General features: G+C 53.6%; 2 protein-coding genes across 17 annotated transcripts in view; both read right to left on the minus strand.

The window, feature by feature from the left end:
• Positions 1-11832, minus strand: part of LOC105494821 (potassium voltage-gated channel subfamily Q member 4) — a 56630-nt gene extending 44798 nt beyond the window's left edge. For all 3 annotated transcript variants that reach the window (XM_071095195.1, XM_071095194.1, XM_071095197.1), the window contains exon 1: positions 11504-11832. In XM_071095195.1, the coding sequence (XP_070951296.1) occupies positions 11504-11817 (314 nt within the window). In that variant the 5' untranslated portion in view covers positions 11818-11832. The remainder of the gene's footprint in view (positions 1-11503) is intronic.
• A 12840-nt stretch (positions 11833-24672) lies between these two features.
• Positions 24673-25881, minus strand: part of LOC105494815 (nuclear transcription factor Y subunit gamma) — an 80837-nt gene continuing 79628 nt past the window's right edge. For 10 of the 14 annotated variants that reach the window (XM_011763676.3, XM_011763681.3, XM_071095243.1 and 7 more), the window contains one exon: positions 24673-25876. In XM_011763676.3, the coding sequence (XP_011761978.1) occupies positions 25445-25876 (432 nt within the window). In that variant the 3' untranslated portion in view covers positions 24673-25444. The remainder of the gene's footprint in view (positions 25877-25881) is intronic. The other 4 variants (XM_024796925.2, XM_024796923.2, XM_011763684.3 and 1 more) reach the window with 2 other exon arrangements.

Below are 25881 nucleotides of genomic sequence, written 5' to 3' on the forward strand. Positions count from 1 at the left end.
TCCCCCATATATCTCTTCCTCAGGGCTCAAAGCAGTGTAAGTGAAAAGTGAAAGTGAGATGAGGGGCCTAGGACCCTAGAGAAGTGGGAGCCTGTGATGGCAAGATAAGAATAGTAAAACCAGGGCTGGGTGCAGTGGCTCACGCCTGTAATCTCAGCACTTTGGGAGGCCAGGGTGGGAAAAATTGCTTGAGCACAGGAATTCGAGACCAGCCTGGGCAACATAACAAGATCCCCCCTCTACAAAAAATTTAAAAATTAGCCTAGCGCCATGACGTGCACCTGTAGTCTCAGCTACACGAAAGGCTAAGGCAGGAGGACCGCTTGAGCCCAGGAGTTTAAGGCTGCAGTGAACCATGATCACACCACTGCCCTCCAGCCTGGGTGAAAGAGTAAAACTCTGTCTCAAAAGGAAAAAATATGTATAAGGTAAAACCACCACAACCCCCCTGTTCTTCACAGCACTTTGCAGTTTACCAAGCACTTGCTATAGGAGGCAGCCCCATGAGGTGAGCAGGGAGAGATGGCAATTGTCATTCTATGTGTAAGGAAGCTGGTGCCTCAGAGAGGTTGGGTCACCCGCCTGGCATCACACAGCCTCCAGGAAGCAGAGGCAGGAGCTGAGCCCTAGCCTGCTGCCTCCTGGTCCAGTGCTCCTTTAACTGAGGGGGCGAGCCCTTGATTTTGGCTGATCTGCCCCTTGCCCCCCGACCCGCCCAACCCAATCTTAGGAAAGAGCCCTGGGTTCGTCCTCACTGCAAAGTGCGGGGCCTGAGGCCCTACTAGACCCCTCCCTCTTCTGGCTCCACAGCTCAGTGGGGAGGAGCCAGGTTGGCGCCCAAACTCAGGGATTTCACGCACCACCGGTAAAATTTCCAAAAACACTTTGGGGACTGCATAAGGTTCTCAACTTTTTATTTTGCCAAGTAAGGACATTTTTTTCCCCAGCCCATCATTTCATAAAAGAAAGGACATCATCTCATAATAAAAGACAGTCCTTTAAATGGAATAAATTTAGCTTTATGAAAGAGTCGCCACCCCGTCCTGATTCTCCTCGGTTTTGCCTTAGGCCACTGGAAACTGCCTTGGGTCAGCTGGCAAGGCTGAGAACCATTTAGAGCTCCGGCTTGGCCCTGACGCCGACATGGGTTTGAGTCTTGACTCGACCACAGACAAGCTGTGTAACTTAGTATGTGGTATTTCTCTTCTCTGAGCCCCAGTTTCTTGTCGGCAAAATGGGAACAATAATAGTGCCTGCTACCTAGTGGGTACTGGAAGAACTAGATGACCTCATGTCGGCAGAGCACTCAGTCAGAAAGAGGCAAGCCCTGGTTCCCATCCAGTGTCCCCACCCTGGCATGTCACCATGTATGGCTCCCCACTGCCCACAGGGTAAGGCCCACCTCCACAGCCTGTCAATCAAGGCCCTGTACTCTGCAGGTCTTGGGGCAAAGGAGTGAGGGGAAGGAAGTCCCATCTCAAGGCCTTTGCTCCACTGTTCCCTCCACCTGGAGCTCACTTGAGATAAAAATCATGAGCACCCACAGTTCAGTAAAAATCATGAGCTCCACACAGAGGGCTGAGGCGTCTTTTCTCCACTTCTCTCTAGCTGGCAAAACCTTACTACTTGGCCTCAATGCCACCTTCATCCTTCACTCAGCAAACATTCACTCATTGTTGACCACATGCCAAGAACTGTGCTCAACTCCACCTGCCCAGTTCTCACAGTCCCATGCAGAAAAGCAAAAAACACACAGGGCTGGGTGAACAGAGCTCTGGGGGCACTGAAGGGGCCTCAGTCAAGCCTGGGCTAATGGGGATAGGGAGTGCTTCCAAGAAGAGGTGGTGCTCAAACTGGGGCTTGAAGGATGAATAGGAGTTAGCCAGATGACGCAGCAGGCAGGAGAGGGGAGGGAGTTGCAGGCAGAAGGAAAAGTACAGAAGCCCTAAACAGTGCAATGCTTTGGGACATTATAAGTCATTTCTTAAGGTGAGAGCAAAGGATGCTTGTGTGGAGGGCATTTCTGACTTGGGCACTGGGGGTCGGGGAGTCACTGTCATGTGGATTGAGGAAGGAGGGCAGGTTTGGAGGGAGATGCTGAGTTTGAGATGCCCAGGGGATGAGGAGGAGAGGTGTCAGCAGGCAGGAAGCGCAGGGATGAAACTGCAGAGCGGAGGCTGTCATCATAGGGGTGACCCCTGATGTAGGAGTGTATGAGACCACCCCCTGAAACTACGTACTGAGAAGAGGACTGGAGACAAAGCCCCAACATTCAAGGGGCAGAAAGAGGAGGCAGAACTGCTGATAGAACCAAGAGAGAAAAGGCAGAAAGGCAGATTTGAGGAAAGTCAAGGGGGGTGCATTCAAGAAGGAAAGGCCCAGCAGGCAGCCATGGTGGCTCCCGAGGCTGCCAGGGGAGGATCGCTTGAGCCAGGAGTTGGAGATCAGCCGGGACAACATAGCAAGACTCTGTCTCCACAAAAAAATTTAAAAACTAGCTGGGTATCTTGGAGTCCCAGCTCCTTGGGAGGGTGAGGTGGAAGGATCGCTTGAGCCCAGGAGGTTGAGGCTGTAGTGATCATAGTGATCATGTACTCCAGCCTGGGTGACAGAGTGAGGCCCTGCCTTAAAAAAAAAAAAAAAAAAAAGAAAAGGAAAAAAAGAAACCGGACGCGGTGGCTCAAGCCTGTAATCCCAGCACTTTGGGAGGCCGAGACGGGTGGATCACGAGGTTAAGAGATCGAGACCATCCTGGCTAACACGGTGAAACCCCGTCTCTACTAAAAAGTACAAAAAACTAGCCGGGCGAGGTGGCGGGCGCCTGTAGTCCCAGGTACTCGGGAGGCTGAGGCAGGAGAATGGCGTCAACCCGGGAGGCGGAGTTTGCAGTGAGCTGAGATCCGGCCACTGCACTCCAGCCTGGGCGACAGAGTGGAGCCCATAGGGGCCCCCTGGGGACGCAGCATGGTGGAGTGGCTAAATGCATGGCTCCCAGAGAGGGACATGCTGGGTTCGAATCCTGCCTCTACCGCCTGTCAGCTGTGTTGACTTTGGGCAAGTCATTAACTTCTTTATACCTTAATCCCCCTGTCTATAAAATAGGGCGAATGTATTTTTTTTTTTTTAAGGATAAAAAGCATGGAGGGGAGGGACTGATACCCCCACCCAGGCTCTGTGCGTCCCCAGGTTGTACCTCCCTCTCTCTGCTGGGCCATGGGTCACACTGTCCTTTCCCCATCCCCTGTCGCTCCCACCAGACTGCCACCAATCCCCAGAGGCTGGAAAATGAGATGAGTGAATGAGTTCACCCAGGGAACGGGCAGCGGGAGGGCAGCAGGGAGGCAGCACTTCTCCCATGTTACCCCAGTATAAGGAGGGAAGGTGGAAAAGGCCCTGTGTGGGCTGTGCCCTTGAGCCATCAGGTCCCTTCTAGCCTCAGTTTCCCAATCTGTGAAATGAAGCCTGTAGATCTGCTCCAGCTCTGAGGCCTGAGGTTCTGTACAGCAGGGATATATGGAGAGAGGATGGGGATAGAAAGGCCAGTTCCCGACCTGCTGGTCCTGCCTCTAAGGGAGGAAGTTCCACAGGGTCTGAATCCCTACTGTGCCCAGGGGCTGGTCCCTCTAGTAGAGGGTGGCAGCTGGGCCAAGATGGGCAGGAGTGAAGACGCCTGAGATTGTGCTGACAAAGCTGTTCCTGCTTTTCCTCTTTCTCTCCCTGTCCCCTCCCCTCCCGGGGGACGGCCAAGCCCAGCAAAAAATAAACCCAAAGACAGCAACCTGGACAGGCCTGAGGCTCCCAGAGAGAAGTGGTGGGGAAGGAGGAGCAGCCTGTGACCCTCCCACCACTGCCCAAAAGCCAGTGGGTACCCGATCTGATCCCTACCCCATCCCCCACCCACACCCCGCCAAAGTTGGGCTCGAAGGGAACAGGCATCTCCCCTCAATCTTTCACTCTGTGGGAGCTTGATAGGGACAATTCAAGTAAATGTTGTCCAGCCCAGCTAGATGGGGGCCTCCAGGTTTTTGAAACAATACCCCAGGAAATCTCATTCACTTCCTGGTTCTTGGGCAGTCCTTCCTGCTGTCTGACCTCCATCTCTTCTGCTTTGATGGGAACCATGCTCCATTTATCTCCAGTGAGCTTTCCTCCAGTCCCACCTTCCTGGCCTGGGTGTCTAAGGAGTCTCAGGAGAACGTGCCTCAAGATTTCCCTTCCAGGCTTTAGGCTAGAGACCCCACTGTACCCACTGTTCCCCAAAATCTCCGGGGGTGAGGAGGGACGGAATCGCTGAGCTCCCTCCCTCAGGTGCTGCCCATGGATTCCCAGCCCAACCAGTCTGCTGCCTGGGGTTGCCCCTCTTGTTCCTCACCCCTCCGCGTGCCAGCCCCCAGGGCACACAGCCCCTGCCCCAGCAACAGTGTTGCCAGGGAGCCTGGAGTCCTGGGGGCTCTGTGTAGCCACTGAGGTCTGCTCAGCATCCTTTCTCCAGCCCCTCAGAGCCTCCAATGCGGACAGGCAGCCCCCTGAGTGCCCTGTGAAGTGGCACCCTGTCCCCTGAGGGGCCCCCAGAGAAGATGCTAGAAGAGAGCTCCCTACGTGGTACCCTATGAAGTTCAAGGTCCTGAGACAGCAGTTTCTCTCATTCACCCAGCATGACTGTGTGCCAGGCAGCCCTGAGAGGTCCACTTTCCTGTTAGGCCCATTTTACAGAAGAAGATACCGAGGCTCAGGAACTGAGGTAGAAGGGGGTGGGCACCTTCCCAGTAAGCATGGGGACTAAGATCTCTAAATCTCCCTTGGGATTCCCTGCCTCACTCCCCGTGATCATTTGCTCTGTAGAGAGTGGGGGAGTGCCCTCCTCTCCCGGGAGTCCCTGGCTGTCTCTCTGGGCATCATGGCTCTACTTTGATCTCCCTGGGGCCAGGCCAGTTGCCAGGGTTGGACCATGAGGCCCAAACTCGGCCACACAATGGCCCTCTGGCATACACTGTCCTTCCATAATTCACAGACATGCTCACAGCTGCACACAGACCAGATCTCTCTCCAAACATCTCCCTGGGAGAAGAGGCAGCTGAGACCAGTGGTCCCGGCAGACTCTGAGACCTCCTCATAGTGCTCCCAATCCCCCGCCCTGCCAGGCAGGGCACAGGCATGGTCTAGCTCTCTCTGGCTCCCTGGTCCTGGTATGGAGCTGATGCTCTGTAACTGTTTGTCAGACGAAGGAAGAAACAAATCAGTGAGCATCCTAGGTAGCCAGGCTGGGGTCCATTCATGAGCTGCGTGACGTCCCCTCACCCAGCCTCACTTTGCTCAACTGTGACATGAAGAAGACAGCACCCACCTGATATGATGGCTGTGAGGGTTACACGAGAGAATGTAAGTCAGACACTGACGGGCAGGGCCCACAGGAGGCCCAAAAGACACAGCCTCAGCTCCTGTGGAGAGCCACTCGCCCCGGGACCCAGGCAGACATAGCTCCTGCTCTCCCCAGAGCACACTTAGACACACTCACCTTGCTGAGCCCAGCACACCTGCCACCCTCTCCCCGGAGGAGAATGAGGACAGTGATTACAGCATAATAATAACAGTAAGGATGATCATGACTAACAGTGCCCGGCAGTGTTCGGTGCCTTATCTCATCCAGTCCTGACAATCTTAGAGGCAGGTATTAGGATTATTCCCATTTTTCAGATGAGAAAACTGAAGCCCAGAGAGGTTAAGTAACTTGCCCAAGGACACATGACTGCTAAGGCTAGAACCAGGAAGGAACGCAGATCTGTCAGCCTCAGAGCCCATGCTCTTTGCTCCCCGCAGGACAACTTTTGGAGAAAAAAAAGTCCCTGCTATTCCCCTACGCCCAGCCTCTCAACTCTCACACTGGGAGCTTCCCCCCGGGCAAACATGCAGAATTCCCTGCTGGGGGGCTCCGTAGCCCACAAGAAGATCGGACCTTCCCTAAAGACCTGCATTGGTGCTAGGGAGGTAGGAGGGAGTCTGGGGAAGTTCCCCGGGCAGCCTTCTTTGTGGGCAGGGCCTCGGCCTTCCTCTTTCCCTGCTCCCAGGCAGTTCCAGCTCCTTTGACTGGCTCAGAGAGCCTGAAATTAATCATCCACTCAAAGTGCTGCCATCAGCCCAAGAATAATAATCACCTCTTGAAACACTCCTGGCTTAAACATCCCAAGGATAAGGGCTTCAGCAGCAACAGGGATTGAAGTTAGACATCCAGCAGGGCATCTTCAATGGAAGAATGAATGTACTATGGAGTTGGGGTGGGGTGGGCAGACAGTGAGAGATGGAACTGTCTCCAGTGACACCAAAGAACTCCAGAAGAAAGAGGCAAAGGAGTGTGAGGGGGAGTGCGAAGGGGAGGGGGGGTGCAAGGTGGAGGGGGAGGGCAGTGTAAGAACAGGATGGTCTCCCCAGCTCCTTACAAAGACCAAGCAAAAGGACTGGGGTTGAAAAACAGCAGCACGAAAAATTTGGGTCACACTCAAAGACTTTCTCAATCACAAGGCAAAGTTCTTAGAGCATCCATCCCCCCTATTGGCTAGGTTGGGAAAATTGTTATCTAGAGTCCTGATCTGGGAGACAAAAGGCTTGGGTTCCTGGCACAGTTCTCCACGAACTCACTAGGTGTGACCTTGGATGAGTAGCTGCCCCTTTCTATGTCTTGGTGTACCCAGCAGTACACCACAAGGTCAGATCGAAGGACCTCCAAGGGCCCTCCAGGAGGAGCAAAGGCCAGCGAAGTTCTAGGAAGCCAGCCACCCCACTCCTCCACAGTTCTGAGGCTGCCCTCCAGGATGGCTACGAAAATACACACAGACCCGCAAGGGCAGCCCTGCAGTTGTGTATAGGTGAAGGCCAAAAACTCAAGGACAGGAGCAAGCTTTGTTCTGTCCTAGGGGTCTGGGCTGGAGCCACAGGCCCGGGTGTGTGTCTATGGCGAGTGTCTATGAAGTCAGGGAAAAGGTAGGGGCAGCTGTAAGCTAGAACTCTTTGTTGGATGGATGCTATGTGTGTGTTTGGGTTTGTGTGTCGATGTTGCAGTGAGTGTGTGTGTGAGACATTCAGACAGGTACGCGGCAGTGACGTGGGTCTACAACTAAAACGTGGCTGCAGTGGGTGAGGCTGGCAGTTTCCACTCAATTCCACAAAATGCCATCACAGCCCACCTCGTGCTGACTGTGTGCAGGGTGCTGGGGATGGATAGACAGATGACACAGGAGCGCTGTTCTTGAGGAGCCTGGGCTTGGGGTGCTGCTAGCTGAGGCTGTGGTGCGGAGAGCAACAGCTCCCAGTTTGTCCCCGCTCTGGGCTGAGGCTCTTCCACATTAACTGGGTGGCCTCTGCTGAGTCCCAGTTTCCCCATCTGTCAAAAGAGGAGGACAACAGTGCCCACCTCACAAGGCTGCAGAAGGACACAATGAGACCGGTTTAGAGAGTTCAGCACGGTGCCACGGTGCAGCTGGTGCTGCGCACACGACCAGAGATTTCAGTTCAGACTCCAAGAGCCAAGCCTGGTGGCCACTAGGAACAGAGAACAGTCCCGCACAGGGAAGCAGGAACAATTTCAACTCTCTGCCCTGGCCTAGCCCAGCTGAGGTCTCTGCACAGAGTCCGCTGTATCTGCTACTCACTTCCCAGGTGACTTTGGACTCCAGAACCTCAGTTTCCTTACAAGTAAAATGGGGCTGTCAAAATGTGAGGACCGACTGACCTAGTGGGGATGCCTGAGGGTTCTGAGGACCCTTTGCTGGGATGATTTCCAACCCAGGCGATGTTCTTTCTCAGATGGCCGGGGTGGGAGGTCAGGGGCTTCGGGGTTAGGAGTCTGCGGGCCCCAGAAGCTGCTGCCACCTCCTCCCCTCCCCATTCCCACAGCTTCTGACCCCAGGGACAAGGCTGAGGGAGGATGTTTACAGAGCCGCAAACCTTCACATAGAGAAAGTCTGCTGGGCCCTGGGGGCTGGGAGCAGCAGGCATGCGGCTCATAGTGGCTGGGGAGGATGGAGGGAGATAGGGTCTGGCCCAGCCCCCTCCAGCACTCTGACTTCAAGGGAAGCTGCAGTGGCCTTTGAGAGGGGGCAGCAAGGGGACCGAGAGCATTCCCCTCAAGGGCTCAGTAAGCAGGATGGGCCACGAGGTGATGTTTCTTAAAATTCAGAGAGCAGAGTCTGTGAAGGCTTGAGGGCTTAAATCAGGGACGGGGGCGTAGGAGCGGGATGGGGTTTGGTGACCAGACTGAGGGTCTAGAGAGGGAAAACTTGGAGAGGGGCCCAGTGGCCCCTCATTCTGGATCCCAACAGGAGAAGACAGGAGTCAGCAGTCTTCTCTTCCCAGAGGTTGCAGCTGCCGCAGGACAGGCCGAATCCGGGCTTGTACTCTAGGCAATCTTCCACCTCTTGGAGCCAGAAAGATGTAGGTTCTGTGTGGGGCTCAGAGGGGACCGGCTGGCAGATGGGAGGGAGGCATACCCTAGGGGGAATGGGCTCCTCTCGCCCCAGCTCCCTCCTTCCTGAGCCCTTCTCTCTCTCTCTTTTTAATTGACAAGGTTTCATCCGGTCACTCAGGCTGGAATGCAGTGGCACAATCACAGTTCACAATAGCCTAGAATTCCTGGGCTCAAGCGGTCCTCCCACTTCAGCCTCCCAAGTAGCTGTGACTACAGGTGTGCAGCACCATGCCCAGCTAATTTTTAAATTTTGTAGAGTCAGGGGTCTCACCATGTTGCCCAGGCTGGTCTGGAACTCCTAGGCTCAAGCGATCCTCCCACCTCAGCCTCCCACAGTGCTGGGATTATAGGCGAGAGCCACTGTGCCCAGCTCAGAGCCCTTCTCTTGCAGGCTCTTCTGCTGGGGCCCCTCCTGCCACAGCCTGCATCTCTGGGAAGGGGGTCCTAGCTAACGGTACTCCCTGGACTCCCCTCACTTGGGCTGCCACTGAGGGAGATTGGGAAGAAGAGAAAGGATTTGACCAAAAGTGTAGTGGTCAAGCTAGGAGTCCAACAGCAGGAAGTACTTCCTGGCAAGACCCTGTAGTGTGACTGAGAAACCCCACATCTGGAGCTCCTCAAAAACAAGAGAGACCTTCCGTGTGGGCCCCCTCCTCCAGCCCCAATAAGAACAACCATCTCTCACGCTCAGACAGGCCCCCGCAGCTTACCAAGCTCTTTTCCACTCCATTACCTCATCAGAGAGAGCCGCAAGGTTGGGGCCTCTACCCGCTTTGACGACCTACAGACCTAAAGCTCAGAGAGGCACAGCGATCAACCCAACGTCACAGAGCACACAAGAGGTGGGGTTCCTGACACCTCTGCTCCCTTTGACCTCTAAGATGGGTGACCAATTCCCTGAGATCCTTAAACACCAGGGTGCTTTCACACCATACTTCCTCCCCTAGAGCTCCCAAGACATGCCCTGGCCCTGGGCTCCCGGGGACAAGTGGTCAGGACAAGCACGGCCCTGGCGAGGGCATTTCCTGGCATTGGGAAAGGGCAGGATGTGGGGCAAAGGTGCCAGTGGATTAGCTCCTGGAGAGGAAGGGGCGGTCCTTTCAAAGGAGGCAACCATAGTGCCTGGCAGGGGACAGGAAGCAGGTCCTTCACCTCCACTGACCCTCGTGGGGGCCATGAGGCCAAGCCTGGGGGATAAGGACCCAACCTCAGAGCCCTATTGGCTTCCCCAGGCCCAGCCATGCCTTGGAAAAGTCACTTCTCAAGAGGAGCCCACGGAGGGCACAGTTGTTCTCTGGGGGGTGTCTCACCCTCCTTGGGCACTCAGCCACTCCTAAGGAGCAGTCCCCCTCCCCTCACCCCCAACTCCACCAGCCCTGGGCCTTCCTCACTCCAACAGGCCTCTTTATAGCCATAAACATTCATCCTAGGCCTCCCAATGGGCACTAAGGGCTGGGCTACTCCTAACCGTTGACCCTGAACCAAAGCTTGACCTCATGTCCTGAGCAATTTCAACTCTCTGCCCTGGGCTAGCCCAGCTGAGATCTCTGCACAGAGTCAAGGCTGCCACCCCCAACGCACTTAATGGCCGAGCGAGTCCTCTTTCCCACCCTGCCCCTCCCTGTGCCGCATCTTTCTCCCCTTCACCTCTGAAATTCTGTGGGCCCAGTTCAGATGGGGCAGAGGCAGGCCAGCAGGCACCCAAGCGACAGGCGGAAGGACAGACCCAGAGACAGGTGGAAAAGAGAGGTAGAGGAAGAGTGCACAGTCAGGTGGACAGGTGGATAGGCAGATGCACAGACAGGCACCCAGATAACTGCATAGGCCACAGATGGATGGAAACAGGCAAGCAGAAGGACTGCGGACAGTTAGGTGGAGAGATGAGCAGACTGGCCAACTTGCACACAGGTGGAAACTCAGGCTGGCAGAGGGACAGCCAGGCCAGCAGGAGGGCTGCTGGACGGTCAGGTGTGCAGGCAGGTGGGCCACCCAGGAGACCCCAGCGCCAAAGGGCCCTCTCTGTTGGCAGCAAAAAGGGATTAATAGCTACACATTTTCCAGGGACCAGAGGTCTCTCTCTGGGCATCTCTGAGCGTCCCAGCGTCAGGCCCAGCCCTTCAACTGATATCTGCCGGGCCTCTCATGTTCCTGGCTGGGCCAGGCCGTCCCCCAAGACTGAGCTCTGAGCTGCCAAAATTCACTCTTTACATCCAAGAGGGGTCAGTGTTTCTGAAAGTTGTAGGAGCTTGGTGAGAGGGAGGAGGGGGCCCCAGCAGCGACAGTGTTTCCAAACCTACCCCTCTCCTCTTTCTTTTTCCCCTGGTGCTTAGAGCCAGGCCTGGTGCTGCAGGCCAGCAAGGCAGGCGAGCTGGGCCAAGCCGGCAGGGCAGGGCAGGGCAGGCAGGGCGGCCGCTGCTGCCACTGGGAAGTTGAGGGTGGAGGGGAAGACTGAGGGAAGACACAGATAAAGTCGGACACAGCATAGGCGAGTGTCAGGGCCCAGGTGGCCCACGGGGACCCCCATACACCCACAGTCAGCTGGCCAGGGGTGGGAATGAGGGCTGCCCTGGAGAGGAGCACCCCTGAGGGGAGCCCTTCATAGCTCAGAGCTGGGGAGCAAGTGACAGAAGCGTGTGGGAGCCAAGGGGTCCTCTTTGTGTCTGGAACACAGGGAGGCAGTGGTGGGGAAGAGCAAAAGGGCGCCCACTCCAGGGGCCCCAGACTTCGCTGAGCGGACTCGGGGAAGGCAGCTGGCGGTGGGGAGTACCTGGGACAGAGGAGCAGAGGTTGGCGGTCAGGATGGAAATAAGCAGTTGCGGTGCGGGGAGGTCAGAAGCGAGGTCAAGCAAGGGTCAGGCCTGGGAGATCAGGGCTTAGGGTAGGGCTCAGCGAGGGGATCAGAAATGGAGCTCAGGCCTGGGGGCAGAGAGATGAGGGTCGGCCCTGAGGTAGGGGACAGAAGGCGGAGCCGGGGCGGGGCGGCAGTACCCCGGGAGGCCAGGCTTGCGCGGGGACACGCGGAAGGGCGCGGGGTCGCAAACTCACATGAAGACGTGGTAGACGAAGGCCCAGCCGCGGGGCCGCTCCAGCACGTTGTAGACCCAGTTCTGCAGGCGGCGGTAGCGCTTGTGCGCGGCCGAGGAGCGCTGGCCGCAGGCGGAGCCCGAGCCGGAGCCCAGCCCAGGGAGGGGCGCGCCCGGCGGCAGGGGGCTGCCCAGGAGGCCAAGGCGGCGCGGGGAGCCGCCCCCGCCCGCCTCGCCCTGTTCGCTCTGCACTGCCGTGAGCGCCACCAGCTCTGCGCGGGGGGCGTCCCCGGGCGAGGGACCCAGGCCGAGGCGGCCCGGGGGGGCCTCGGCCATGGGCGGCGCCGGGCTGGGGGGGCCGGGGCCCGGGCACGGTCCGGGGCGGGGGCGCGCTCGGGGCGCTCAGCGGCGCATGGCTCGGACCCGGGGCCAGAGGGGCGACCCGGGGCAGGCGCGGGCGGTGGGGGCTCGGGGCCGGGCCGGGGCCGCGGGCGGGCGCTTGGAGCCTGGGGGCCGCCGGAGCCCGCACTGACCGCCCGCTTCCCCGGCGACTGGGGCTGCTCTTTCCGACTCCAACTCTCTTATTACGCGCTCCATGCCGCTCGCCTTTCCACCTGCCACCGGCGCGCGCCGCTCACATGTCACCCTCCCCCGCCCCGCCCCTCCCCCGCCCGCCCCACGGCCGCCTTCCCAAATCGGGAGGGAGCGAGCGAGCAAGCGAGGCGAGGCGGAGGGAGGGGACGCGCGGAGCAGGCGGCGGGGCAGGGCGCACGGGCGGCCGAGTTGGTGCCTGGGCCGAACCGCGTGGCGGGGGCAGCGCGCGGGGCCGGGAAGTCGGGCGCGTGCAAGCGGTGTCCACGGCTGCGTGGGGCAGTGGGGCCCGAAGGCCAGCCCGGGGTGGAACGCCTCGTGTGTGCTTGTGGAAAGTGGAGTCCACGTGGAGTTGTGGCCGCAGGCGGCAGGGGAAGGGACGCAGTGTCCCGTGGAGTTTAGGTGTAGACCAGTGGAGCGGCGTCTACTTGTGTGTGCAGGGTGGTGGCTGTGGGTCTACTGGGTGCTGGGATGGAGTTAGTGAAGTGTGAGTTGTGGGTCGGGTGTGGGTGGCTGCGAAAGTGGAGGTGGAGTCCAAAGGGGATGAGGTGTGTCTGTCCGGGTCGAGCCCTGTGTGCCTGGTGCGTGTGCTTAAAGTGTGCCCTGTGCTGTGCGTGGCTGGGTGGGCAGCGGCGGTTGTCCTGCTCTTACCTGAAAGGTCTGGAGCCCGCGGGCTGCTGGGCAGCATCAGGATGTGTGGAGCACAGTGGGCCTGGGTGTGTCTATCTTTCTCCCACCGACTGCCACCTCTGAGCTTCCCTTCATCATGATGGGGGAAGACCCAGCCTGCCCAGAAGAGGGTCCTCCCTGATGGAGGGGCCTGCTCCCCTGCCTCACTCCCGGGTCAGGGAACTGGGTTTGGGCAGATGGAGTGTTGGGAGATGAGCTCTGAGCCAGCCTTAGGGGGGACACACAGCCCCTACCCAAGGTCCACAGAATCCCAGCCAGAAAAGGGGAGACTGTCCCAGGGCATTCCCTCTCCAGCAGGAAAGTTTTTCTTAGTCCCCGACCTCTATCTCTGTGGCTGTAGGGGACAGCCCCTCTCCTTTAGCCCTCCTGGGCCCTGCACAGGGCTGGTAACTTGGGTTTCACGATCCTCTTTCCCTCTTCCTCCACGGGAAGCTGCGGCCACACCAGCCGCTCCCTTCGCAGGCTCTGCCCCAGGGTGAGCCTTCCGCAGCAAAGTCTTCCCGGTTACTCCGGGAGGATCTCGAGGGACGAAGCCGAGCCGGAGGGGCGGGGGAAGGGGCGGGAAGGCGAGCTCGATTCTCAGCTGTCAGCAAAGGCAGCATTGATCTGCTGAGCGCCAGTGAGGGAGGGAGGGAGGCAGGGCCGTGGGCTGCATGGACCGGGGGTCCCTAAGATGGGCTTGGCAGCAGGCCCACACCCCTACCCCATAGTGATCCTTTCCCCTCTGCCTAGCTGGGGGTGCCTTCTGGGGTCTGACCTGAATCTCTTCTGCTGCTCTTGGTCAAGGTGTGCCCAGGGCCAGAGCCTGGTGCCCCCAGGCAGGTTATGCCCAGATCCTCTACTGGAAGCTGGGGATGGTTTCTGGACCCCAAGGCCCCACTAGGGATGCAGTGCCTGGGCTGAGTTAACCCATCTTCTCTCTATGAGCTGAAGATGGCACCCCCAAAATATGCGGCACTGTCCTCCCTCTATGGGACTGCCTGGCGGGTTCTTCTCAATCATGGATCCTGGGGAATGGAACTAAGGTGTAGGACGTGAGAGGTGCACAGGAAAGCAGTTGCAAGGGCCTTGGGGATGTTTCTAGGGGGGTCTTTTTGAGGCTCTTCTTCTGTAACAGAAATGGAATTTGAATTTAGGTTCCCTTACCACCCAGAATACCTGAAACTGGGTCTGTTCTGGGAAATCTAATCTTCAAGCTCAGCATCACCTCTGGATCCCATGGCTCTCTTCCCAGCTGAGGGACTACAAAGGTTCTTTCCCCACCTTGTGAGGAGCCCTCACTGCAGGGAGAGTCTCTCATCATTCCCAACTCCACTCCAGATTACCTGCTCAAAGGCAGCAGAAAGAGGAAAGAGACTGTGGTTGCAGCTAGAGGGATGGAAGTTAGATCTCAGGAAGGACTTTCATAGGGCATAGAGGCCTCTTTCTCCTGCAGGCATATGGGTAATGGAGGGACACAGAACTCTTCCTAAGGGGTGGGAGGGACAGGGGAGATGATTCCAGGAGGCCACAGCAAATTTACTTGGCATGTGTATGCACATGGAGGAGTGGAAGGGCCAGAAGAGAAAGTCCAGTTCAGAGAGGACAGGTGGCCACTATGAGGGTCTCCGGACAGCCTTCCTGCCCCATCCGGATTCCCAGGACATGACTGGGAGGACGGCCTTTCCCCACCACAGCCTTTAGTGACTAAGACACTTTTCTGAGCAAACAGCTGTCTCAGGCTCCCTCAATTGGCCCCTCTGCTGGAGGGTACTGGACACTGTGGTTCCCCACCCTCCTCCTTCCCTCTCTCCCACCTGTTCCCCTGACCCCACCCTCAGCAGTTTCCTTTCCACCCGCAAGCCCTGTCTCCACCCTGGAAGCACTGTGAAAGCTTCCCTGCCCCGCTGAGGAGACGCACTCACCGACACTCACTCCCACCTGGGCAAGTCCCTTCCTCACCCTGGACTTGTTTCCCTGTCTGTGCAAGAAGTGGGCAGGGCTCCAAGATCTCCTGTAATTCATCACTGTCCCCATCATCCATCAATGGAGCAAGTATTGACTGAGAGGAAGGGTGGGAGGGCGAGCGCTCCCATTTGCTGAGCACCATCTGTGTGCCAGGTCCAGTCCCTTTTGGGCCAGAGAGCAGCACCTTGCTTGAGACAGTTGAGACTCTGAGAGGCACAGGGACTCACCTAAGTCTACACAGCCTATTGGTGACCCCCAGAACTGTCTGTGACCTGTGCTTTCCACTGACTGGCACCTGCCTGCTGGGCACTGGGTGCTGGGAGCTGAGGATAACCACACACGGCCAATCCTTGTTCTCTAGAACTTACTTATACCAAGGGATGAAACTTCCAGGTCTGAAAGGATGGAGGGCAGGGAGTGGCTAGGATTAAGGTCTCTCAGGCTAGGCTCTAGCCTGTCAGTGACTCCCACTGTGACCCCAGGTCAATCAAGGGCTCAGGTTCCTTTCCTGGAGTGGGAAGTGGGGTGGTTTAAGTCGGTGATTTTTAGACTTTATCAGCAAAGGAATCCTTTTTACAGACAGAATCGTAAGGTAGCACCCCAATGTGTACAAAGCTTTGGAGCAGAGGTGTGCTAGTTGAATTGAGGTGAGGAGGTCTGGGTTCCACTCACTCGCCTCCTAAAATCTCTCTGCCTGCTAGCCACCTGACCCTGGGCTTTCTTACAGCTCCAAGGGTTGCTAGAGGTCACAGGAGGGATAAGTCTCCACAGGCAATGACAGAGGGAGCTTTCTTAAGGACAGGAGTGGGGAGGACTGGGAGAGACGCAGAGAAGTACAACCAGTAATGCCTGCAGCTACCATTAATGAGGCCTGCAGTAAATCCTAAGCCTTGTGCAGGATATTTTACCTGCACTGTCTATTTCAGCATCCCCACAACCTTGTGCAGTAATACTGTTCAGTCTCATTTTATAGTCAAGAAGACTGAGGCTCAGTGAAGAGACTTGCCTTGTATAGCTCTTAATTCACCCAGGTGCTGCTGTACTGTGTGTGTGTGTGTGTGTGAGTGTATTGGTGTGGGAAGGATGTTACAGAGCATTCGGAAGAGCAAGCTTAGCCAGGGGGATGCAGGAGGACTTGAATGCCAAGCTGGAGGGTCCAATTTGACTTGATAAGAAACAGGGAACCCGGCCAGGCCCTGAGGCTGGGCATGTTGCAGAGGCTGTGGCTCCCTAGGAGAGAACCCAGGATGGGTGAAGTGGGAAGCACCAGCACCCAGAGAGGCTGGCAGTGCTAGGGACAGAAAGAGCCCTAAACTACAAGTCATGGCTGGGCTTCCAGTCCTAGCTCCACCTGTGGACTACCTGGGGACCTTGGGCAAGCCACTCCACCTCTTCCCCCCCCTCCCTGGCTATCAGGGCTGAATGCTATAATGCATGAAAAAGTGAGAGACCATGCAGGGGGCTGTACACACATGACCCATCTGTCGTACTGATTTTCAGGTACGTGTTTGAGGTGGAGCAGGGAGATGCTCTGGGAATTCCCTGGTCCTAGCAGCTCTTGTCAATCTAGGAAGCCTTCCTAGGAGGGGACTGGAGTGGAGAGTGCTCAGAGGGTGATGGCATCACATTATTGACCTCTGGGAACCCACCTCTACTGAGAGCAGGAGGAAGCATGAGAGAAAGATCAGGCCTTCTTCCTTTTCCCTCTGCAGCCCAGAAAGGACAACAGACTTAGGCCACCCACCAGGCGAGAGGTGCTGGAGGGGCCCAAGGAATTTCTTTTCCCCGGATCTGAGTGTGGCACTGACCTGCCCCCAGCCTAGACCAAGCAGGCCAGTCAGCTCAGAGCCACAGGAAGTAGGGAGGGAGCAGTATTGCTGAGTTCAGTGAAAGCGAACCCCCATTGATCCTCAGGGCTGGAGGGGGCCCACAGGGAGGAGACACAGAGGGAGAAAGGGGCGTGGAAATGAAGGTCAAAGCCCTCCCTTCTTGCAGGGCTCCTCCTCTGCCTTCAGGATTCTTCCTCTAAGATCCTTCCTCTAACCTCTACCCCTGGAAGACCATGCAGAAGGCAACAGTGCTGTGGTCCTGCTGGTTAACTCCATGTTCTCAGTGAGAACCACTGGGACAATGGAGTTGGCTGAAAAATGAAAAGGAAGGACTTTTCTGAGTTGCTGAGTGTGCAGTGGAAAAGAACTTCCATGCTCTCCTGGTGGGAGAAACTTGGATGAGGGCTCAGGGAGAGAGATGACGTGAGTAGGAGGGACTGGAGATTGAGTAGCAGGAAATGGCGTTCAGAAAGAGGTTGACAACCTGGTAAGGGAGATGGGATTCAGGGAGGAGAATGGGTGCTCCAAAGAGAGGCTAGAGACTCAGTGACAAAGATGGGAGGCTCAGAGACCAGGATTTCCATGTCAAGCTTGATTAAACACTTATTAAATTCCTCCTCTTTGAAATATTAGGTGTGCAAAGCAAGGTAAGTGCTAAATAATTTTTTTATTTTTTATTTTTTATTTATTTATTTTTTTTGAGACCAAGTCTTGCTCTGTTGTCCAGGCTAGAGTGCAGTGGTGTAATCTTGGCTTACCGCAAACCTCTGCTTCCCAGGTTCAAGCTATTCTCTGCCTCAGCCTCTCGAGTAGCTGAGAATACAGCTACTGTATTCTCACCACCATGCCTGGCTAATTTTTGTATTTTTTGTAGAGATGGGGTTTCACCATGTTGGCCAGGCTGGTCTTGAACTCCTGGCCTCGAATTGATCTATCAGCTTTGGCCTCCCAAAGTGCTGGGATTACAGGCATGAGCCACCATGCCCAGCTGATAATTAAAAGAAAAAAATACATATTTAAGCTCCAAAAGCAAGAATGGGGAATTGTGTAAGACCATAAGAGGTAATTCCTGGTGGCAAGCAGGAATTGAAGGTGTATTTCTGAGGAGGGGGTCCAGTGTCCAGTGGGGTGGGAGGGTGGGAAGTATAGTTACCAACCTCAAAAATGCCAGGGGCAACAGTAGGCTTTCTGTTTAAAGCTGGGTCTGGTAAAGTGCTGCCTTCCATGAACAGGATTAAAATCTCTGTCTGCTAGCCACCTGGCCTCTGGCTTTACGCAGAAAGTGGACCCTTATAAGTGTGACACCTCAGCCTGTCCACATGGGGTGTGGGCTCAGGATTTGATATCCAGGCCATGCAAAAATCCCAAACCAAGACACTGCTATAAGAGCTGATTTGAGGCTGGTGCACTTCCACGTGCCTTAGGCACATATAACTGAGAAATCATCCCTTAGGGTGGCCTCCACATTCCAGGGCACAGTCAGGAAAATGTGCTGAAAATAATCTCAAGGATAAGTTCCATAACACATTAGAAGCACCATACCTTGAGAGACATACCTCTCATGGGAGAATTTATACATAAAGACCTAGAGCTAATGGAGCAATCTGAAAGGAAATTTAATATAGCTAAAATCATCAAAAAGATAAAGAAGTAGCATCTATAAAACAAGAATAGAAAGATATCAAACAGAAACATGTAGCAGAAATGAACAGAACTATCTAGAAATTTTAGAAATGAAAACTAAAGTCACTAACATTTTTTAAAAAATCAATAAATAGGTTATCAAATATATCTGAAGAGAATTAATGAATTAGAAGCTAGAACTGAGGAAATCCTTCAGACTGAAGCACAGAATAAAGAGATTAAACAGATGGAAGAAAAGAGACATAGAAGATTGAATGAGAAATTCTAGCATATGCATTAAGGGTTTCAAAAAGAGATACTGGAGTGACTAAACTTGCCAAAAATAATCAATGAATTTCTAGATTTAAAAGGCCCACAGACTACCTAGTAAGATATCTTAGAAAACAAAACTCTATCTAGACACCTTGTAGTCAAAGCGTAGAATATCAAGAATAAATAGAAATTCTAAAAGCCACCAGAGAGAAAAGATGGCTTATCTACAAAGGTCCAATAATTGAGTTGACAGTAAACTTCTCATCAGCAACAACAGATGCCAAGAGACAATGGAATCATATCTTCCAAGTGCTGAGGGCAAATAATTGTGAACTTAGAATTCTATACCTTGCCAAACTGTCACTTAAATGAAAGGGCAAAATAAAGACATTTGACACATACAAGATCTTAGAAAGCTTCTGTTCCACAGACCTTCCCAGAAAGAGAGAAGACCAGGAGCTTGGGGGAGGGGCTGGGAGTTCACAGAGATGATGGGCACAGCACACGGCCAAGACTCTAAGGAGAGGCTGGAGGCTCAGGAATTGGAGGGAGGCCGGGTTCTGTTTCAGACCTCTCCTCAGCACCAGCCAGACATAGGAACCCAGCCCAGCCTGGTCCAGCTCAGGTTCTTCCCTCCTGAGTGCCAGTCTTAGTGTCTTTCTGTCCCCTCTTCCTCAGCCATGGCAGTGGAACAGCACCCAAGCTGGGGAAGACACCAGCAGCCTGGCTCAGGAGGCCTTGAGGAAGCCATGGCCAAGTTGCTCATGTGACTGGGCACTGGGCCTCCATACGAGGGTCTTCTCCTCTTAGGAGCTCAGATGCCACCTCACTGAGGCCTATAGATGGCTGGAACTGTGGGATAAAAGCTAGGTCCCTACCCAGGAGTTTGTGGGAAGGGGACTCTCATTCTCTGTAGGAAAATAATCACAAGTGGAGGGGGCAAAACCCATGGGGGCTGGGTCAGCTGGGATAGGAGGCCTAGGAGCATCTGGCTCCAGTCAACCAGCTGGTGCCCTTGGGTAATATTTTAACATTTTTGAGCCCCAGTTTCTTTCTTATAAAATAGGGAGAATGCCTACCTAACAAGGATGTGAAGATGAAATGAGAATCCATGAGTACCAAGCTTTAGACGTATTTTCTTTTCTTTTTTTTTTTTGAGACAGGGTCTCACTCTATCACCCAAGCTGGAATGCAGTGGCATGATCTTGGCTCACTGCAACCTTTGCCTCCTGGACTCAAGTCATCCTTCCCAGCTCAAGCAATCCACCCGCCCCAGCCTCCCAAGTAGCTGGGATTACAGGCATGTGCCACCATGCCCGGACTAACTTTTGTATTTTTCTGTAGAGATGGGGTTTCACCAAATTGCCCAGGCTGGTCTCAAACTCCTGGCCTCAAGTGATCCTCCCGCCTCGATCTCCCAAAGTGCTACGATTACTAGCATGAACCACCATGCCTGGCCTTAGACATATTTTCCTAGACAGAAATTTCTTAAAACAATAATCTCCATTGAACACCCCTGCCTGGCATATTATCATAGCTCAATAAAAAATTGTTAACAAGGGCCAGGCGTAGTGGCTCACGCCTGTAATCCCAGCACTTTGGGAGGCTGAGGTGGGTGGATCACGAGGTCAAGAGATTGAGACCATCCTGGCCAACATGGTGAAACCTCGTCTCTACTAAAAATACAAAAATTAGCCAGGAATGGTGGCAGGCACCTGTAGTCCCAGCTATTTGGGAGGCTGAGGCAGGAGAATCACTTGAACCCAGGAGGCAGAATTTGCAGTGAGCCGAGGTTGCACCACTGCACTCCAGTCTGGCTACAGAGTGAGACTCCATCTCAAAAAAACAAAACAAACAAAAAGAATCCTTAACAAGAAAAAAATGTCATGGTGAGAGCAGATGAACAGAAGTGAGAATATGTGCAGTGTGGCTGCAAGGATGGTTTTGTGTTCATTCACTCACTCATCAGTTTACTGTTACCCTCTTGGTGCCAGGCTCTGTGCTGCGCTCCAGAGGTGGAGATGACCCTGGACTTGAGGACTGCCTGTGAGGAAGACAGCCAGCCCAAACCAGAAAACTCTAACAGCAAGGTAGAGGGTTTCTTCAGAGGCTAACTTGGTCTTATGTTCGTTGTCTTTCTCTCCCGCCCCCAACCCAACCCCACCCTCAGCCCACTCATTAATGTAAGTTCCATGGTAGCAGACAAGTCAGACTTGTTTTAAGCTGTATTCACAATGTTTAAAACAACATCTGACACACAGAAGGTGCCAAAGAAACACCTGCTGAGCGACTGTATATGAGCTCTAATAATAGAGGTTGTAGAAGTTCACATGGGAACATTGAAGAGGTCTTGAAGTTTCTCAGCAAGGGCCATTTAAATTGGGCCTTGATGGATGTGTAGAAGCTCAATAAGTGAAAAAGGAAGTAAAAGGGCATTTCAGGCATTGTAGCTAGCACATTCTGAAAACATGGAGGAAAGTTCAGGGATCGGTAATTGGGTGTGACAGGACCATAGAGTACAGGAGGTGGTGGGGGAGAGGAGAGTGAAAAGAAACAAAGCTGGGGAGATAAGAAGGACCTTGAACCAACTTGAGCTGTCAGAAAGTCCTTATTAAAATCTAACCACCGACCTTGAGGCAACACTCTGGAGAGGGCAGAATTTCCAGCTCTCACTATTATCCTAGGGAGGACCCTCCCTTCAAAGGGTGAGGGTCTCATCAGGAAGGGGGTTAAGAAAGGGGACAGTCACACTCCCACTAGTTCCTAGAATTGTCTACAGTTGGGATGAGTGGGACAAGGCACCTCCCAGAGACACAGGTGAGGGCTGCATGCTGCCCCCTTGTGGCCTCCGCAGACCTGAGCGGCAAGGAAGCCAGCCAGATCGTCTGCTCCTGATTCCAGGGGTCTCCAGTCTCCAAGGTCATCCTTGTGGCAAGTTATCCCACCCACCAGCTCTCCCCAGACCAGACCCAACTGCTTTATTTATTTCACACATACTCAAGGCTGGGCCAGTCAGTTCAGGAAGACTGAATAAAAGGGGATAGTTCACATTTCAACAGCCTGCCTCTTTCTTACCTATATACATGTCACCTTTGGCCAGAGAGCAACTGTGTATGCACAGGGGGTCAGGAGATCAGTGTTTTGGTTTCAATTCCACCCTTAATTCATGGAGTGACCTTGGGCAAGTCACTGCACTTCACTAGCCCTCCCATGACTGCATCTCTAACACAGGGATCATGATGCCTCTTCCTGTCTCCCCTGCAGGGTCACTGTGAAGATCATCGGGAGGGAGGACGGATGCTGCAAGTGCTAGGAAAAATGTTTAAAAAGTGCTCCGGATGTAAGGGGATCATGCTGGGTATTAGATAGGGGCTCTCTTGGGCTGCACCAAAGGGTTTGTTTACACCAGGATGAGCCCTGCTGGCAGGGCAATTTAAAGGGAAAGTGTTCAGCAGGGAAGCTGCTTGCTAATCACAACTGACCGAAACATCTCTAAAACAAGAATGGAAGTCTACAGGAAAATGGGGACCCACTCACTGGCCTGAAACTACAATCATACTTGGGTTTTCAGGAATGAACCAGAGCAAACAAGGCGGGACATAGGATGTCAGGAAATTAAATTGTGGAGCTTCTGCCTGAGGTCCCTCTGCACTTCCACTTTCTCCCTCTTGCATTCCCTGCATGCGGGGCTAGGCACACGGGTATCAGTGAAAACTTGCTATTATATGATGTCTCGCTAAGACTGAGTTCAGGACAGCTGGAAAGGCCAGAAGATCCCCTTCAGAAAAAAGTCCAGAGCTAGAATAAAGATAACTAGTTATAGGAGGGACTGAATTTGGGAGTCGCGAGCATGTGGGGGCTGACCCTGACTCACTGTGTTATGGGGGCTGACTTACTGACTTCTCATGGTGAACTGTCACCTGCTTTACCTACCCTAATGACACTCCATGTCATTCTGGATACACAGCATCATGTATCCAAAACCTTAAAGCTAAAAAAACTTTGCCTTTGAAAAACAAACAAAAAAAAAGTTGTCTTTTATAAGAAAGACTTTATAAGACTTTTGTAAGATGAGACTTTACCTCGTCTCTTTTTGCTTTGGTGGCCAGGAAGCTCAGGGTCAAATAATTCTAATAACTACACAGGTCTTTATAACCATATTTGTGTTGTTTTCTATAATACTGATTTCCTACCAGATTGTTTTTCCTAATTTATTATTTCATTGTGTTGTTTTCATTGCAGTTTTTTTCTTATGGACTGAGGTAAGGCATAGTGAAGTAGATGCTGAGTACTTTATAAGCTACCATCATCAAGACAATATAAGCAACAGGATGCCCCAATTTGGAGTAAAGGGTAGAGCTGGCCAGACTTGAATCTAGGCAAAGTATTTAAGCAGATCCCAGAAATCTGGGCAATCTCCTGGGAGGAAGAAAGAGCAGAGGACATTCGAGTTATCTGAAACTACTTGTTGAAAACCAATTCATGTCTTACCCCCATGGTTTACAGTGGGTATTTCATGAGATAATCATAAAAGCATCAGGTTCAGACTTGAAATCATCTAACAGAAGCCTTTCCCCAATTTCCACCTCACTCACTGAGACAGTCCCAAAGACAAGGGAGGTATCTGCCCATGGGTTTAGGGCAAATACCTACATTTCCTGGCACCCAGCTCACTGTTCTTCCCACAACAGCAGCTCATTCCAACTGGAAGGATGGCATGGTGGAGGTAAGAAAGATGGCTCATCACTGGCCTCTGTGGCCAATGAATAAGTGGAATGCTCTCTCTATTCTCTCTGCTTCAATTAACAGGAAATAGGTCTTGGCTGTAGAACTCTTGGCTGACAAGGCACCTGGGTTGTTCTCTGGCAGATGCCATGCCATTGGTAATGGGCGTGGCCACAGCAGGTAGCTGAACAGCAGCCTGTGCCAGGCAGGACTGGAAGGATTTACCCCAGGTTTGTTTGATAGAGCCAGCTTTCTCCATGAGAGATGCCCTCTTGACCCTCAACCAGGCAGGAGACACAGCTCAATCTGATACATGGTGAGAATCTAGTTAAGTCCAGCAGGCAAGCATCTCTGAGCAGCAAATATATTGATGAAGTTCACTTTTTTTTTTTTTTTTGAGACGGAGTCTCGCTCTGTCATCCAGGCTGGAGTGCAGTGGCCGGATCTCAGCTCACTGCAAGCTCCGCCTCCCAGGTTTACGCCATTCTCCTGCCTCAGCCTCCCGAGTAGCTGGGACTACAGGTGCCCACCATCTCGCCCGGCTAGTTTTTTGTATTTTTTAGTACAGATGGGATTTCACCTTGTTAGCCAGAATGGTCTCGATCTCCTGACCTCGTGATCCACCCGTCTCAGCCTCCCAAAGTGCTGGGATTATAGGCTTGAGCCACCGCGCCCGGCCGAAGTTCACTTTTAAGACTGGCTGAGGTAGGTCAGGCACAGTGGCTCATGCCCATAATCCCAGTACTTGGGGAAGCTGATGTGGCAGGATCACTTGAGCCCAGGAGTTCAAGACCAGCCAGGGCAATAAGTGAAACCCTGTCTCTACAAATAAATAAAAAAAATTAGCTGGGCATGGTAGTACATGACTGTAACCTGACTGTAGTCCCAGCAACTCAGGAGGCTGGGGTGGGAGGATTGCTTGAGCCCAGGAGATTGAGGCTGAAGTGAGCAACAGAGCAAGACAGACAGACAGACAGACAGACACACACACACACACAGATTGAGGCTGAAGACAGACAGACAGACACACACACACAGATTGAGGCTGAAGTGAGCAACAGAGCAAGACACACACACACACACACAGACACACACACACAGATTGAGGCTGAAGTGAGCAACAGAGCAAGACACACACACACACAGACACACACACACACACAGATTGAGGCTGAAGTGAGCAACAGAGCAAGACACACACACACACACACACACACACACACACACACACACACACCGGCTAAGGACCTGTTTGATTTACATACACAGCATGAAGTGAGCAACAGAGCAAGACACACACACACACACACACACACACACACACACACACACACACACACCGGCTAAGGACCTGTTTGATTTACATACACAGCATGAAGTTCCCTTCGCTTTGAACATCCCCTTCTCACAAGGGCAGCCCTCTCTCCCAGACACACAACCTGAGGGCAAAATGAACCTTTCCAAGCAAAGTGGCCCCATGAATGCCCCCAGACACAGAAACCCAGACTCTAAATTATCTAAAATGAGATTTATTGCATTTCATGCAGTCTGAAGTCCATGCAAAGGAGACTAGCACAGTGTTTAATGCATTTAAAAAATAAAGGGGAGGTGGGCAGCAAACGCACAAAGTCCTAGTCTCCTGGGTCCCTGGGAGAAAAGAGTGTGGCAATGAACCCACCCACTCTCCATGGGGAATAAATCTCTTAAATGCAAGGAATGTTTCCATGGCCTCTGGATGCAAATACACAGAGCTCTGGCGTAAGAGCAAGGGATGGGGAGAGGACCACGAGTGAAAAAGCAGCTATACACATTCACCTAATTCCATCTGAGGGCAGAACAACGTGGCAAGTCTTGGGGGTAGCAGCTGTTCCAAGAGTCAAGAAATACCATACACCCCTGGGGAGATTTGCTCCTAAAAAGAAGTGGCGGTAACAAACAACAACAAAAAAAAACAAAAGAAGAAATATTTCTTTAACCACACTCTTCAAGAAAATGCCATAAATATGTTATTTAATATTTTAATTTCATAGCATTGGACACATAGCTCAACATATTGAAATATTGATTCCTTGGAGAAAAAAATGGAAAAAAAAGGAAACAAAAAATATTGCATCTTTCTGCTGGAGAATCTTGGCCCCCAGGCATGGGGCGTAGTGCACCAGTGTCCTAGCCTGCAGGAGGCGCTGAGGTCGGCCGGGTCCTCTGGGGAGGAAGGCTGTGCCCATCGCCTGGGGCTGTATGGCAAAAATTGTGTTGGGTGTCCTTGGCCTTGCCAGCTCAGGCCCTCAGTCGCCGGTCACCTGGGGGGCCTGCCCGTCGGAGGGCTGGTTGGCTGACTGGATGAACATGGGCTGGGCGAGGTCCTGGCCCGCAGGCATGGTGACTTGCTGGATCTGGTAGAGCTGCTGCGAGGGGTGGAGAGGAGAGAGTGAGGTCACCCCTGGGAGAGGGGCATGCAGCTCCCTATGGGTCTCGAGCTGGTTGGGGGTCCCAGATACCTCAACCACCACCCACTGCAAGGCGTCAGAAGGAGGAGGGGAAGTGGAGCTCTGCTGGGGTTGGGAGCAGCAGACACAGGAGGCACCAGCCCGGTGTGAGGGGGGGTGTGTGGTGGGCAGGGAAGAGGTGCAGGGAGTTGAATTTCCTGTGGCTTTCACTTCTCTGGGCTCTGCCTCTCCCGTTAGCTCAGAGACTCGAGCTTGCTGCACGCTGTTCCTCTGTG

This window comes from Macaca nemestrina, chromosome 1 (genome assembly GCF_043159975.1).
Source record: "Macaca nemestrina isolate mMacNem1 chromosome 1, mMacNem.hap1, whole genome shotgun sequence".
Taxonomy (NCBI): domain Eukaryota; kingdom Metazoa; phylum Chordata; class Mammalia; order Primates; family Cercopithecidae; genus Macaca; species Macaca nemestrina.